The sequence below is a fragment of the Sus scrofa genome, chromosome 9 (genome assembly GCF_054392235.1).
Source record: "Sus scrofa isolate SSC_HxYL_T2T_F1_AM1 chromosome 9, Sscrofa_HxYL_maternal_Yorkshire_Landrace_v2.0, whole genome shotgun sequence".
NCBI classification, from domain to species: Eukaryota; Metazoa; Chordata; class Mammalia; order Artiodactyla; family Suidae; genus Sus; species Sus scrofa.
The window spans coordinates 136,199,409-136,213,031 of NC_139391.1; the positions used below are offsets into that span (position 1 = coordinate 136,199,409).

Genomic DNA, 13,623 nt, shown 5'->3' on the forward strand with positions numbered 1-13,623 from the left:
GGTTGGGCAGTAGATGAGGACTGAAGTCCGTTAGACAGTGTTTCCCAGCCGTTCATTTCACGCACGCATTGAAAATGGTGACAACAGTTGAGGGTAAACCAGTGTGGAGGCCACCCGTCTGCTGTTCTAGAGCATTAGGCTTGGTCATTGAGACACAGCAGTGTGCCTGGCCCATGGCTTGATAAACTGAGATAACGAGTGAGGAATCCAGTGTCGAGGTCCTAAAGTAAACCAGAGATATGATTTGACTTGCTGGGACATGGAGAAACAATGTCAAAACCTGAGCAGGACAATAGAACGTCAAAAAATGGTATTTTAAGAAAAATACTACAACCGCATCATCTAGGATGGATTGGGAGTAAACGATAGCTTGAGAAGGAAGGAAGGAAAATATTCTCATAGTAAAAAGGTAATATTATTTTGTACAATTAATGATTCAGCTGAGGTACTTTTAGCGGCTGAAACATTTTTTAAAAGTTGAAATAAATTTTAAGATGAAGTATTAACATTATTGCTTCCGGCTATGGCTTGAACGATGCTAAGGATGATGTTACCATTCAAAGTTTCCTATTGTCACCTTACAAAATGAAAAGAGACTATTTCGTCTGGATAAATTAGACTTCAAAAATCTGTTTCCTACCAAATACAAGGCACTAAGCTAGACACTGGGAAAAAGAGCAAGAAGGACAAGTGATACGGAACCTTCACTCTCAGCAGAGAGCCTGAGATATAAAACACCTGAGCCTGTTACAATATGGTGAGCACTGGGAGATAAGAATACACAAGGAGGAGGAGTTCCCTGGTGGCTCAGCAGGTTAAGGATCTAGTGTTATAACTGCGGCAGCTTGGGTTGATGCTGTGCCACAGGTTTGATCCCTGGCCTGGGAAGTTCCACATGCCTCAGGTGCAGCCAAAAAGAAAAAAAAAATGTACGTAGAAAAAGAATGAGGAGTTCCCGTCATGGTGCAGCGGAAACGAATCCGACTAGGAACCATGAGGTTGTGGGTTCGATCCCTGGCCTTGCTCAGTGGGTTAAGGATCCGGTGTTGCCATGAGCTGTGGTGTGGGTCACAGACGCAGCTCGGATCTGGTGTTGCTGTGGCTCTGATTGGAAGCCTAGCCTGGGAACCTCCATATGCCGCGGGTGCAGCCCTGAAAAGACAAAAAGAAAAAGAAAAAGAATGAATTCTGGTGGTGGGGGTGGGAGGTGGGGGCTATCCTTTGATAGCTGGACCACGAGGGATGAAAAGGATCAAAAAGACACAGAGAAGGGAAAAGCTTGAACAAAAAAATGTGTGAGCTTGACTGTGTGCAGTTGCACAGCGCATCCTTTGAGGACAGCGAGTGCTTCGGTGTGGCCATCATGAGGGACGGGGAAGGATGAGAAGGGGTGGTGAGAGATGACACTGAAGAAGAGCAGCTTCCTGGGAAAAGTCCTCTCCATCTCTCTCTCACCCGCTCAGTGGAGGGTGGTCTTCCAGTCTCTCCAAGGAGGTGCCGTAGCGTGTGGTCAGGAGAAGGGAGAGGCACAGCCCCGCCACTTGCTAGCTGAGCGACTTTGGGCAGATCACTTCATCGCCCCACCTGTAAAACGTGGTCCTTGGAAGGTCTTTGTGAGGAATGAATGAGTTGATGCATAAAAAGCAAGCACTGAGAACGGGCCTGCAATGCTGAAAGAGCTCACTTAATGTCAGCTATTTTAATATAAGCATGTTATTTTTTAGTTCTTATGTTAGGAAAAGACAGTTTTAAATCTGAATTTGTCTTATTCTTAGGGGTACGGTGTGACTTTCTAGGCGCTGGCGGCAAAGGAGCTTTTGCTGAACTAGCCTCTCCTGCAAGAACTCTTCTCTGCTACCTGAGACTCTACCAACAGCTCGGCTTTTTAAGGAAGTCCTTTATAAATGTTAATACTTTCACCATTAGCAGCTCAGCAGGGATTCGTTTACCCCAGGAGGCAGGAAAGACAGGGCTGAACTAAAAAAAAAAGTAATATTGGACAGGTGAGAAAGCAGGTGATAGCTTAGAAAATTGTCTGTTGGGGTCTTCAGTGCCCCTTGGAAATTAGGAACCATTTTAGTATCACGTGGGGGCAAAGGAAATTAGTCAGAGAGGAGAGGGACATAAGAGAGAATTGTTTACTTCACAGCGAGGTTTAGGATCAAGCCTGTTAATAAAATGAATTGCTGATGGAGTGAGTAGTTCCCTTGTGGTGCAGTGGGTTGAGGATCACAGCAGCAGCTCAAGCCACTGCTATGGCGCAGGTTTGATCTCTGGCCTGGAAACTTTTACATGCCATGGCTGTGGCCAAAAAAAGAAAAACCGGAACTGCCGAAATGACTTAAATAAAGCTGTGATCGGATCTTGTCTAAAAAAGTAGAAGGTTCTCAGCCCTAACATTTTATGCAAACTGATTGTGAATAATAATATCGAAGAAAAATATGTACTATATTTAGATATATATGTATGTCCCTTTGTGTTTGAAGTTAAAGCTGACAACAGTCAGGATGCGTGGCCCCCTTCGGGTACTCATATCTAGGTTGCAACTGTTTCTAGTGGCGTGGGGGGTCCTGTGTCAAGTCCCTGTACTTCACAAAACTGCTGATGGGGTTTCCCCCAGGGAGGAAGTACTTCATTGGAGCTTTAGTGCAGAAACCAGCACAGGTAGGTGAAATGTTTTTATAATTGCCACTAGGAAAAGGAGAGGGCCCAGGAGGATTCTCTGCCCAAGAGAGCTGCTCCCTGGTTATAACCTAATTTGTTGTGTATGTGGACCAGATGGATGGAATTAAACCTTCTCAGGTATTGTGGTTAGATTGTTTTAAAATGTCTGGCAACTCCTGGATATATGAGGAGTCATATTTCTCTTTTAAAGGACCATCCTCTTGTGGTTCAAATGTAGGCTTTAGAACCTTGAAACTGCTCCTCTTGGGGTTATAGAGTGGGGTCTCTTGGTTTGCCTCCTCCCCCATTGGGGTGTACTGTAGGAAGGCTGCAGAATTCTTGGCTTAATGTTTGTGTTTTGATAAACATGGTTCTAAGGCAGCAGGCAGGAGGACTGGAAGCTGGTTAGTCATTGAAGAAGGTCCTTGCTTTCTACACTTTACTGCCCTGAAGATTGGCCATCCCAACCTACTGGTCAGCTGTTGAGAGTATTTATATGTCTGTCTGCTGAGTGGCACTGTGGAAATAAGCTAGAGAAAAATCTCAGGAGGCAGCCATAGTAAGTTGAAAGGTGGCAGGGCAAGAAAAGTATAGGCAAGGGAAAAGTATTATATGTAAGGTAAAAAAATACAAAACATATGTATTTAAATGAACACGGAAATATAAGCAACAAATCCAAGTGTCCTCTGGAGTTGTTCCCTGAAGAAGCCGGCCTACAAGCAGTTTCCTATCCATCATAAGCCCTGAATTATCTGGAAACTAAATGTGCTGCTGTGATCAAGAAAGTTAAAAAGACAAAAAAAGAGGAGTTCCCGTCGTGGCGCAGTGGTTAACGAATCCGACTAGGAACCATGGGGTGGCGGGTTCAGTCCCTGCCCTTGCTCAGTGGGTTAAGGATCCAGCGTTGCCGTGAGCTGTGGTGTAGGTTGCAGACGCGGCTCGGATCCCGCTTTGCTGTGGCTCTGGCGTAGGCCAGTGGCTACAGCTCCGATTCAACCCCTAGCCTGGGAACCTCCATATGCCACGGGAGTGGCCCCAAAAAATAGCAAAAAGACAAAAAACAAAAACAAAAACAAACAAAAAGACAAAAAAGAAAAAGAAAAAGAAAAACAAGAAAGTTGAAAAGAGAAGTCCTTTCATTCACCCTGGACAATAACACAGGGCCCACCTACATCTGGAACATGATGGCTTGGTGCACGTTCTTTGCTTCACGATAAGTCTAACGAAGTTGGAGCCAGTCAAGAGGAGACCAGCTGAAATAATCAAGACGAGGGTTTCCCCAACCCCCATACAGAGCTACTGAAATGGTGGCGTGAAATGGTGGCAGTGGTAGGAGGATGACGTAGGGCTGAGCTGTGTCCCCTAAAATTCACATGTTGAAGCCATAACCCTCAGTAGCTTAGAATCGCCGATGCACTTGGAGACAAGGACTTTAAAAAGGGAATTAAACAGGGTCATCAGGGTGAGTGCTAATCCAGTGTGACGGGTATAAGGATCGGTGACCTCGCAAGAAGAGATTGGGACGCAAAGAGACAGACCCCGGACACCTGCATGCCCAGACAGACAACTACCTGAAGATACTGGGAGAGGGTGGTCTTGCACAAGCCAAGGCGGGATGGCGTAGAAGAAACAAACCCTGCCAACACCTTAATCTTGGACTTCCAGCTTCCAGAACTGTGAGAAAATACCTATCTATTGTTCAAGCCACCCAGTCTCTGGTATTTTCTTATGTCAGCCCTAGCAAACAAATACAGATGAGAACAGATATGATTAAATTACTTAACGGAGTTCCCTTCGTGGCTCAGTAGTTAATGAAACCGACTAAGATCTATGAGGACAGGGGTTCAATCCCTGGCCTGGCTCAGTGGGTTAAGGATCCGGTGTTGCCATGAGCTGTGGTGTAGGTCAAAGCCGAGGCTTGGATCCTGCATTGCTGTGGCTGTGGTGTAGGCCAGCAGCTGTAGCTTTGATTTGACCCCTAGCCTGGGAACTTTCATATGCTGCAAGTGTGGCCCTAAAAAAAAAGGCAGTCAATAAATAACTTAAAATCATGAAGGGTCACGAGAAGGATGTGATTATTGCAGGATACGTCTAGGTCAGAGTTTCTTCAAGCCAGGTTTGCGGGCTATGCTATTTTAAAAAAGCAGGTTCCCAGGCCCCGCTGGACCTACAGTATTAAATTTTTTTGGTATGAAGTCTAAGAATATCTTTTGTTTGGTAGACACTCCAAGTGATGTTTTTAACATGCTGAGGTTTGACACCTGCTGGGCAAGGTCCTGCCCAACCTCTGGCCCTTTTCTGGGCATGACTGATTGGTACTAATTACATCTCAGCAAGTGCTGGTGTTTCCGGTGCTCTGGCAGATGCTCTGTGATCCAGGGAACCAGGTACAGATCACGTTGGAGGTTCTCTCCCTCCAGGTGTCAGCCAGCATTTGCCAACATGTGGGGACTGCTGAATGGTGGAATGGACCTAATGGAATCTCAGGGGAGTTTACTCTTGATTCTTGGGAGAAATATGTGTCTCACCTCTCTTACCCACTTAATATAATGAGATATTTTAAACAATAATCTACAACACATATTATTTCTCTCATGAGATTTATTTAAAGATGCTGTTACCTTGGCACCTAAATTCTCAGAGGAAATCCAAGGGACTAAAAGGTCATATTTAACTTTTCTTCTTTTTTTTTTTTTCTTTTTTTGGTCTTTTTGCCTTTTCTAGGGCTCTTCCCATGGCATATGGAGGTTCCCAAGCTAGGAGTCTAATTGGAGCTGTAGCCTCCGGCCTACACCAGAGCCACAGCAACTTGGGATCCGAGCCGCATTTGCAACCTACACCACAGCTCATGGCAACGCTGGATCCTTAACCCACTGAGCAAGGCCAGGGATCGAACCCGCAACCTCATGGTTCCTAGTCGGATTTGTTAACCACTGAGCCACGAGGGGAACTCCATATTTAACTTTTCTATTGCTGTACATCAGTTGAACTTATACAGAAAGATCTCTGACAGGGCCTGTGCCTTTTTATGCCTTGTACAATTAAAATATAATGTTGGTGCAAAAGATAAATAACATATATAAATAAAGCAAATTAATAATAAAGAGGAAGGAATCTAATAAATTAGAAAGCCAGGCTCTGTGCTTTCATGTTTCCTCATTGCATAATGGAATAGGAATAGAAAATATTCTTTCATACGTCATTTGCATTTTCTTTCCTTCACCTGAGTGCTACAGAGGAGCTGAAATTATGGACTTAGAAAGAGAGGGAGAGAGAGGTAGCTGAGAGTCCAAAGCAAAGGCAGTGAGTGATAGACATTTTGTAGGCATTCTGATTTAAGTATGGCAGTTCACAAGGGGCCTGCAAATATAGTCCCCCACTCGCATTTACAAATGTGATCAAGGGACATAGCAAGATTTTATAAGTGTATTTTTTTTTTTTTTTTTATCTTTTTGCCTTCTCTAGGGCCGCACTCACGGCATATGGATGTTCCCAGGCTAGGGGTCTAATTGGAGCTGTAGCCGCTGGCCTACGCCACAGCCACAGCAACTCGGGGATCTGAGCTATGTCTGCGACCTATACCAAAGCCCAAGGCAACGCCGGACCTTTAACCCACTGATCGAGGCCAGGGACCGAACCCTCAACCTCATGGTTCCTAGTCAGATTCGTTAACCACCGAGCCACAACGGGAACTCCTATAAGTGTATTTTTAAACTGAAATTTAGGTAGAACATGTGAGAATGTTCAGGTGGGCAGGTCATCGGGCTATTTCTCTGTTTTCTTTCTGGCGGCCCAACCTTTGAAACAACGCAGTTGCAGTGTTCTAGGAGTGCCTAGGCCTGTCCAGGGGTACCTATGGCCACGAATTTTTGAGCACTTACTCAATGACAGGCACTGCCCACATGCTTTTCTCTCCTTGACTGACTAAATTTCAGTCTCTGTGTAGATCACTCATTGCCACTGCATTTCTTTTTTGCCAGGAAGGGGGTGGGAGGATGGATGGAGAATTGGAATTGTCATGAATGTTCCAGGTGCTTTCCAGGAACGAGAATTCTGGCACTTAAAGTGAATTGATTTTAAGCTCTAGACCTTCATACTCCAGAGAGATTCGGAAATAAGCCATGAGCGCAGCTGGGTTTCACTAGGAGGGAAAAGAGGACATTCAGTCTTCAAGGAGACAGCTTCCCAGTTTGGGAGCGATCGGTTTGCCTGGAGACAGAGCCCTGACAATGAAACGCGGCTCTCGGCTTGATCCAGTCGCTCCTCGCGTGGCGTGAGGGTTGGTGCTCATTCCTGGATCTTTCCGAGCGGCCTCCTTCCTCGGTGCCAGGGCCGGGCAGCCCCAAGGGCCTCGACCCGCGGACCAGCGGGATCCCGGGCGCTGGCGGCGGCGGCGGCCGCGCCTTCATTAGAGGGCGCTCTGGGGGCGGCTGTGCCGCAGTCCCGACTCCCGCCGCTTCCTCCCCGTCGCCCCTCCCCGCCAGCCCGGCGAACGAGGCCGGGCGCTGGGGAGCGAGTGTCGGCGCCGCCGGGGACCGGGCGCGGGCCGCGCCGCAGCGGGAGCGGGGCCGGGCCCCGCCGCCTCCTCGCCCTTCCGCCGGCCATGCACTCTTCCGGCTCCTCTGGCCCCCGTGGCCCCGGCCGGGGCCGGGCCGGCCCGAGGTAACCCCCGGCTCGGCGGGCGCAGGCCCCGGGGCTGCGGCGGGCCGGGCCCGGGAGGCGCTGGGGGGCGGGGAGGGTGTCGCCGCGCGGCCCGGGGAGGCGGCGGCGGCGGCGTGAGGGGTGAGGGCGCGGTAGGCCCCGGGGAGGAGGCGGGGGCGCGGGGCATCCGCCCGCCTCCCCGGGACCCGCCCCGGTGACAGGTCCGGCCTCTGAGTCCCCGCCGTCCCTCTGTCCGCAGGCAGCCGCGAGGGGAGTAGGGCGCCCGCGCGCCCGCTCGCGCCGCGCCGCGCCTCGACCGCCGCCGCGTCCATGACCGCGACCCCTCGGCCGGGGACACCCGCCGCCGCCGCCGCCGCCGCCGCCGCGCAGCCCCGCGCCCCGGGCCGCCGACCCCCGGCCCCGCCGGCCGCCGCGCTCCAGCGCCCGCCGCCCGCGCCCGCCGAGGTGAGCCCGGGACGCGGGCCGAGACCGCTGCCCCGAGCCTTCCACTGCCGCGGAAACCGCTGCGGGCTCCACCCGCCCCCCGAGCGGGGCTGTCGCCTCTTCCCCGCTTCTTTCATCATCCCCGCTTCCCTGCCCTCGGGTCCCGGGCTGCGCTCCCATCCCTGGCCCTTGGCCGCCGCCGCCTCCGGCTATTGCTCCCCTCCCCCTCCTCCTGTCCTTCCTCCTTTTCGCCTTATTATCGCCCACGATCTTCCTCTCACCCCTTTGCCCTCTTTTCTGGCCTGTTCTCTCTTCTTCTTCTTCTTCTTCTTTTTTTTTTTAAATAAAAGAAGAACACAAGACCCGATGTGCCGCAAATGAAAAATTTTCGCGTAACTCTTTTTGCTAATTCGAGAGACCTTTTGAAGGAATGAATCAGTGCAGGAAGGGTGGTGGCGAGGGTACCGAGGTCGCGGTATCTGGGAGATCTGATCCAGAGGTTCTGTTTCAGTCCTTTTCGCCCGGGTCGTCCGTTTGGAGCTACTGACGGCGTGTGAGGCCAGTGGGTCTGTTTTTCTTCCTTGAAGTCCAACCGAAGACTGCAGTCCGACGCGGTTGCGGAGCTGGCCACCGATTAGTTGGTGGGAATAGTGTTATCATTTGCTAAATATATTATGACATAGCCTGTGCCTCGGTGAACAGCTCCCTTGACCTTGTGCCGCTCCTCCTCCCTCGCTCACTTTGCCCGTCTGGAATTTCCCGGACAAATCCCCGAGGTACCACACTGGCAAAGCTTCGAGCTTCCTTTTTTTCCCCATTTATTTTTCTGCCGGAGGTGATGTCTCTGTCAGTGACTATTTAGATGTGTTTAATCCATCGTCCTTTTTAAACGAATTTTCTTTTCGCCTCAGAAAGACCGGACAGACCCCAATGTGAGAATGGCTGTGACTTTGGAGGAAGCTCCGTGGCTGGGCTGGATCTTGGTGAAAGCCCTGATGAGGTTTGCCTTCATGGTCGCCAACAACGTGGTTGCTATTTCATCCTACGTCTGCTATGTAATTGTGCTTCAACCCCTTCGAATGCTGGACAGTAAGCGGTTCTGGTATATTGAAGGCATCATGTACAAATGGCTTTTAGGAATGGTGGCTTCCTGGGGATGGTCTGCTGGATATACAGGTGAGAGATGTTATGCTTAAGTCAGGAACCACGATTGTGATATATGTATGTATGTATATGCGCATACACGCATCTGGTGTATCTATATCTGTGTATCTGTATTACGCTTCCGGTAGAAGATGCTCTGATGCTTTAACTATTGAAAAAATAAATAGCAAACAATGCTATTGAGCTTTTTTTTTTTGCAGAATCCTAATTTAGGAAGGATGATATTTTCAGAGGTATAATTTCATAAATATATATGGACAAGTTCTTTAATAATGTTTTAAGATGATTGACATCTGCTAAAACTGATCTGTGAAAGCGCTCTTAAAGGAATAGGAGTGCGTTTTATAGGACTACAGGGCTTATAAAATGAAGAAGTAAGATATTTAGCCAGTAATCATTGGGCATTTAGAAATGTCTAAATGGTAAGTTGTCCTAAGATAGTTTAATACATTTTTTTATTTAGTGGTGTGTTGTACTGGGTTCACATTTGAAGCCAAGCAAAAAAAATGGCTCTCTTTTCTGTTGCATATGCTTCTTTTGTTTACTAGAATCTATATGTTATAATTCTATATTAGAATATTAGGTGTAAGAAATTGTTTCATCCCTGTTAAGCTAATTTATTTTCTGAGTGTCTTAAGTAGATTTTTACTTCTGCAGGAGTACTGCTATTCTGAGGTGGACTTTTTTTTAAAGAACTGAATGAGAAGTAGTGTTTATTTTCTGTGTATAAGCCTTATATGCTTTGAGAACTTGTGCCCCTGCTGTGCAAACTGTGCATTGTTTATTATATTTATTTGACTTTTTTCCTCTAAGAGTTAGGATAATGAAAAAAGCATTGAGGTTTCTGGCACTTGTCTTAGACGTGGAGGCTTTATCGTGGAATTTTATAACCGATAAGCTCCTTAGAGATGGTGCCACAGATGCTGCGGTCAGTGGAGTCTGTAGGTTTTACCTTGGAAGAGCCAGAAGGGTATTTTTGGGGCCGGGCAGCGCAGAAATTTTCTGTCTCCTTCTTTCTTGCCCAGGCTACATCTGCAGATTTTATGCACACACATGAGGGCACTGACAGCACACAGCTTTTATGGAGTCTGCCGGTCTCTTGCTAGGTCACAGTGCTGTCAGTTGCCCCAGATGCAGCCTTTTCTCCTTCTGGCAATGCCATTTATTCTGTAAGCCCCAAGCCCTGGAATAGTGTATGCATTGCTTCTCTGCTATGTGTTTTGTTGAGATTCCAATGCTGTTTAGATGCAATAGATGAACTTCTAGTCCTTTTTTAGGATTTGGTGGTAGCAGTAAGGAGAGAGAAAAAAAGAAGTAAAAATGAAGTTTTCTTCTTTGTTGCTGAATTCTTACCTGAACCGCACTGCTGTCACAGGATTGCTTGGCTCAGTATAGTTTGAGCTTCCGCAAACATGCTGTTTGGTATAGTGGCTTTGTTCTCGGTATGGTATACCTGAGTTTGCTTGTTTTAAATGAGCTCATGGTATTTTTCGATACAAGTTCTAGAAGTTCATTCTACTTATAAAGAATGAAATTACGGAAGCATTTGTGCTTGTGTGTGTGTTTGTGGAATATTTGTGTATAAGTGTTAGCATGATGAGAAATTGGAAAAAAATAATTGGGCATTGACCTTGAGATCGTAAGGAGGATGGTGCTGTTGATTGAAGTTAAAGTTAGCTGTCTTATGGCCACATCAAGGCTGCAGTGTATTTTTTAGCATATTTTCTCGGGGTGTTTCTTCCTTGCTGAATATAGACACTTTCTTTTGCCACCTGCTTGGAAAGTGGTCTTGGCATGATTTGCATATTTTAGTCTCTGAAGCATCTACTCGTCAAGCCACTGCCCTTTGACCATCTGATCAGTTTGTTTCATGTAAGTATAGAATATTTTAGTATATGCATTTTAAGTGGTCTTCCTATAGGTAGAATACTTTTAGAGGGTCTAGTCATAGCGGAACATAGTCAAGAGGTCAGTCAAATGTAGGAATGACTTTTTTTGAAGGCCACAACTGAGTCTGGAGAAGCAAACATAGGCGGGGGTTGATGACAGATGTCCCCAGAAAAGAGTCTAGGGGGGTGTATTAGGCTTTGTGTGGATTATGTGTTTTATCTCTTACCATTATATCAAGAGAGGGTGGGCTTAAGTAGCTTTTTTCCCCCTTTCCCTATGCTTCAGTTTCTTTTTCTTTTCTTTCCTTTAATTTTCTTTTCTTTTGTCTTTTTGCCTTTTCTAGGGCCGCTTCTGTGGCACATGGAAGTTCCCAGGCTAGGGGTTGAATCGGAGCTGTAGACACTGGCCTGCACCATAGCCACAGCAATGCAGGATCTGAGCCATGTCTGTGACCTACACCACAGCTCACGGCAACGCCGGATCCTTAACCCACTGAGCAAGGCCAGGGATCAAACCCACAACCTCATGGTTCCTAGTCGGGTTCGTTAACCGCTGAGCCACGACGGGAACTCCTATGCTTCAGTTTCATAGATGGAAAATTGAATGTTGCCAAAGGCATTCTGCTCCGGAGGTCTATCTAGTATGTTCATGCTTTAGAATAAAAAGTGCCAAACCTTGTTGAAAAACCACCTCTGAAGAAATCTTAAATGTTAATTAGTTAAGTTATTAATTAGGATGCTGGATATGAATGCTCCTATAGGATGTCGTCTTTTCAGATTGTCCCATTCAGTCTAAGGTATGTCAGTTACTCAACTTTGCTGCTGAGGACTTCGGTTGATTACCCAACCTGCACTGTTTCATATGGTAGCTGCTAATTATATATGGCTATTTAAATTTAAATTAATTGAAATGAAAGACATTGGAAACTCAGTTTCTCAGTCAAGCCAATCATATTTTAAGTGCCCCGTGCTAGGTGGCTACTATATTGGACAGTGCAGATAATAGAACACGTCTGTCAGCACAGAAAGTTCTGTTGGATGAAGCTGATAAATAGTAGGTATGGTTTTCTCCTTTTTCTTAGGAGAAATGCACTTTATCCTTATAAAGGAATATTTATCTCAGTGTACTTCTAAACAGGTTTCTTTGGGGTAAGACAGGAAAATTTATTACAGTTTATAAAATTCTTATTTTTATTTTTATTTTGTCTCTTGTCTTTTTAGGGCCACATCCACCGCATATGGAGATTCCCAGGCTAGGGGTCTAATCAGAGCTGTAGCCGCTGGCCTACACTATAGCCACTGCGACACAGGATCCGAGTGGCGTCTTTGACCTACACCATAGCTTATGGCAACGCCAGATCCTTAACCCACTGAGCAAGGCCAGGGGTCGAACCCGCAACCTCATGGTTCCTAGTCAGATTCGTTTCCACTGCGCCACGATGGGAACTCCAAAATTGTCTTTTTTTTTAAACATTAAATTTTATTTTATTTTATTTATTTATTTATTTTTTGTCTTTTTGCCATTTCTTGGGCCGCTCCAGCGGCATATGGAGGTTCCCAGGCTAGGGGTCCAGTCAGAGCTGTAGCCACCGGCCTACGCTAGAGCCACAGCAACGCAGGATCCGAGCCGCGTCTGCAACCTACACCACAGCTCACGGCAACGCCGGATCCTTAACCCACTGAGCAAGCCAGGGATCGAACTCATAACCTCATGGTTCCTAGTCGGATTCGTTAACCACTGACCCACGACGGGAACTCCCTCATGAGAGATTTTTAAAAAAATAAGGTGTGTTTATTTTGATTTTCATTCACTTGTCTTAATAAACTCGTTCCCCATCCAAGCACATTTAATTAAAAAGTCTCTTACACAAAATCATCTAACAGTATTCATTGTAAGCGGAAGCTCCAGAATTTCTTGGGTAGGATGAGAGTCTCTGGGGCCACAGTCTGGCTGGAAGGGAACTGAGTGTGCCCGGGACTTGCCACTAAGCTCAATGGCTGTTTCCCTTAGATTGGGAATTTACTTGGGTGGCTTTAGAGAAAACCGATGGAGATTAGGTTTAGTTTCCTGCCACGCTCTAAGTGACAGCTGTCATAGCTCTCTGTTAGTCTTTGGATGTTATTTGATGGTGTTTTACCTTTTTTTTCCCCTAAGATATTCGTTGTGTGAGAAAATGATCAGAAATTACATCTGACTTTGAAATTCTAGGGAGAATTTTAAAAACATATCTTTTAGAGCAGTATTTTCCCCTTTTGAGTCATAAGCCAAGGTAGTGTGTCAAGATGAACGTTTTAAACAGTGAAATAGGAAAGGTGAAATAGAAGCGATCAGAAGTGCTCGTGTCTGTACTGGGTGGTGCTAAGAATCCATTTTTTGCTGAGCCCTGTCACCATCTGAAAGGCATTGTTCTGGTGGAAAGAGCACGGAAATTGAGGGGAACTCCAGGAACTGGCCGTCTCGACCTAGCTTTAACTTTAATATCTCTGCTCACCGGTCGGAGGGAGATCCTTGCCTGCTCCATGCCCACTGGGCTGTGAGCTCTCTACACAGAGATACGGCCTTCTTTGTAACCCTGGAGTCCACTTCGTTGCCGATGCTCTCAGAGTGCTCCATACGCACCTGCTTTCTTGAATCTCGTCTTTCATTCATGGTCCCAAAGGAGCTGCCTGAGCTGCCTACCTTCCTGATCTTGATAACAGACCTTTTGGGAAGGTAAGGCAGCTCAGGCAGCTCAGTCTGTTATCAAGGTCATTGCAATCCACAGAATATAAACCCTGAACTGGATCATGTTTTTCACACACACACCCCCCCCACAGACCC

The 13,623-nt window shown here is 46.9% G+C and overlaps 1 protein-coding gene across 9 annotated transcripts in view; it reads left to right on the forward strand.

The window, feature by feature from the left end:
* The window catches only part of LPGAT1 (lysophosphatidylglycerol acyltransferase 1), a 118,701-nt gene that overhangs the window by 33,166 nt on the left and 71,912 nt on the right, over positions 1 to 13,623 (forward strand). The window contains exons 1-3 of one of the 9 annotated variants that reach the window (XM_084978102.1): positions 6,768 to 6,943; positions 7,565 to 7,770; positions 8,661 to 8,925. In XM_084978102.1, the coding sequence (XP_084834228.1) occupies positions 7,636 to 7,770; positions 8,661 to 8,925 (400 nt within the window). In that variant the 5' untranslated portion in view covers positions 6,768 to 6,943; positions 7,565 to 7,635. Of the gene's footprint in view, positions 1 to 6,767; positions 6,944 to 7,130; positions 7,327 to 7,552; positions 7,771 to 7,983; positions 8,526 to 8,660; positions 8,926 to 13,623 lie in introns of those variants that run through there. The other 8 variants (XM_021063861.2, XM_084978101.1, XM_084978105.1 and 5 more) reach the window with 8 other exon arrangements.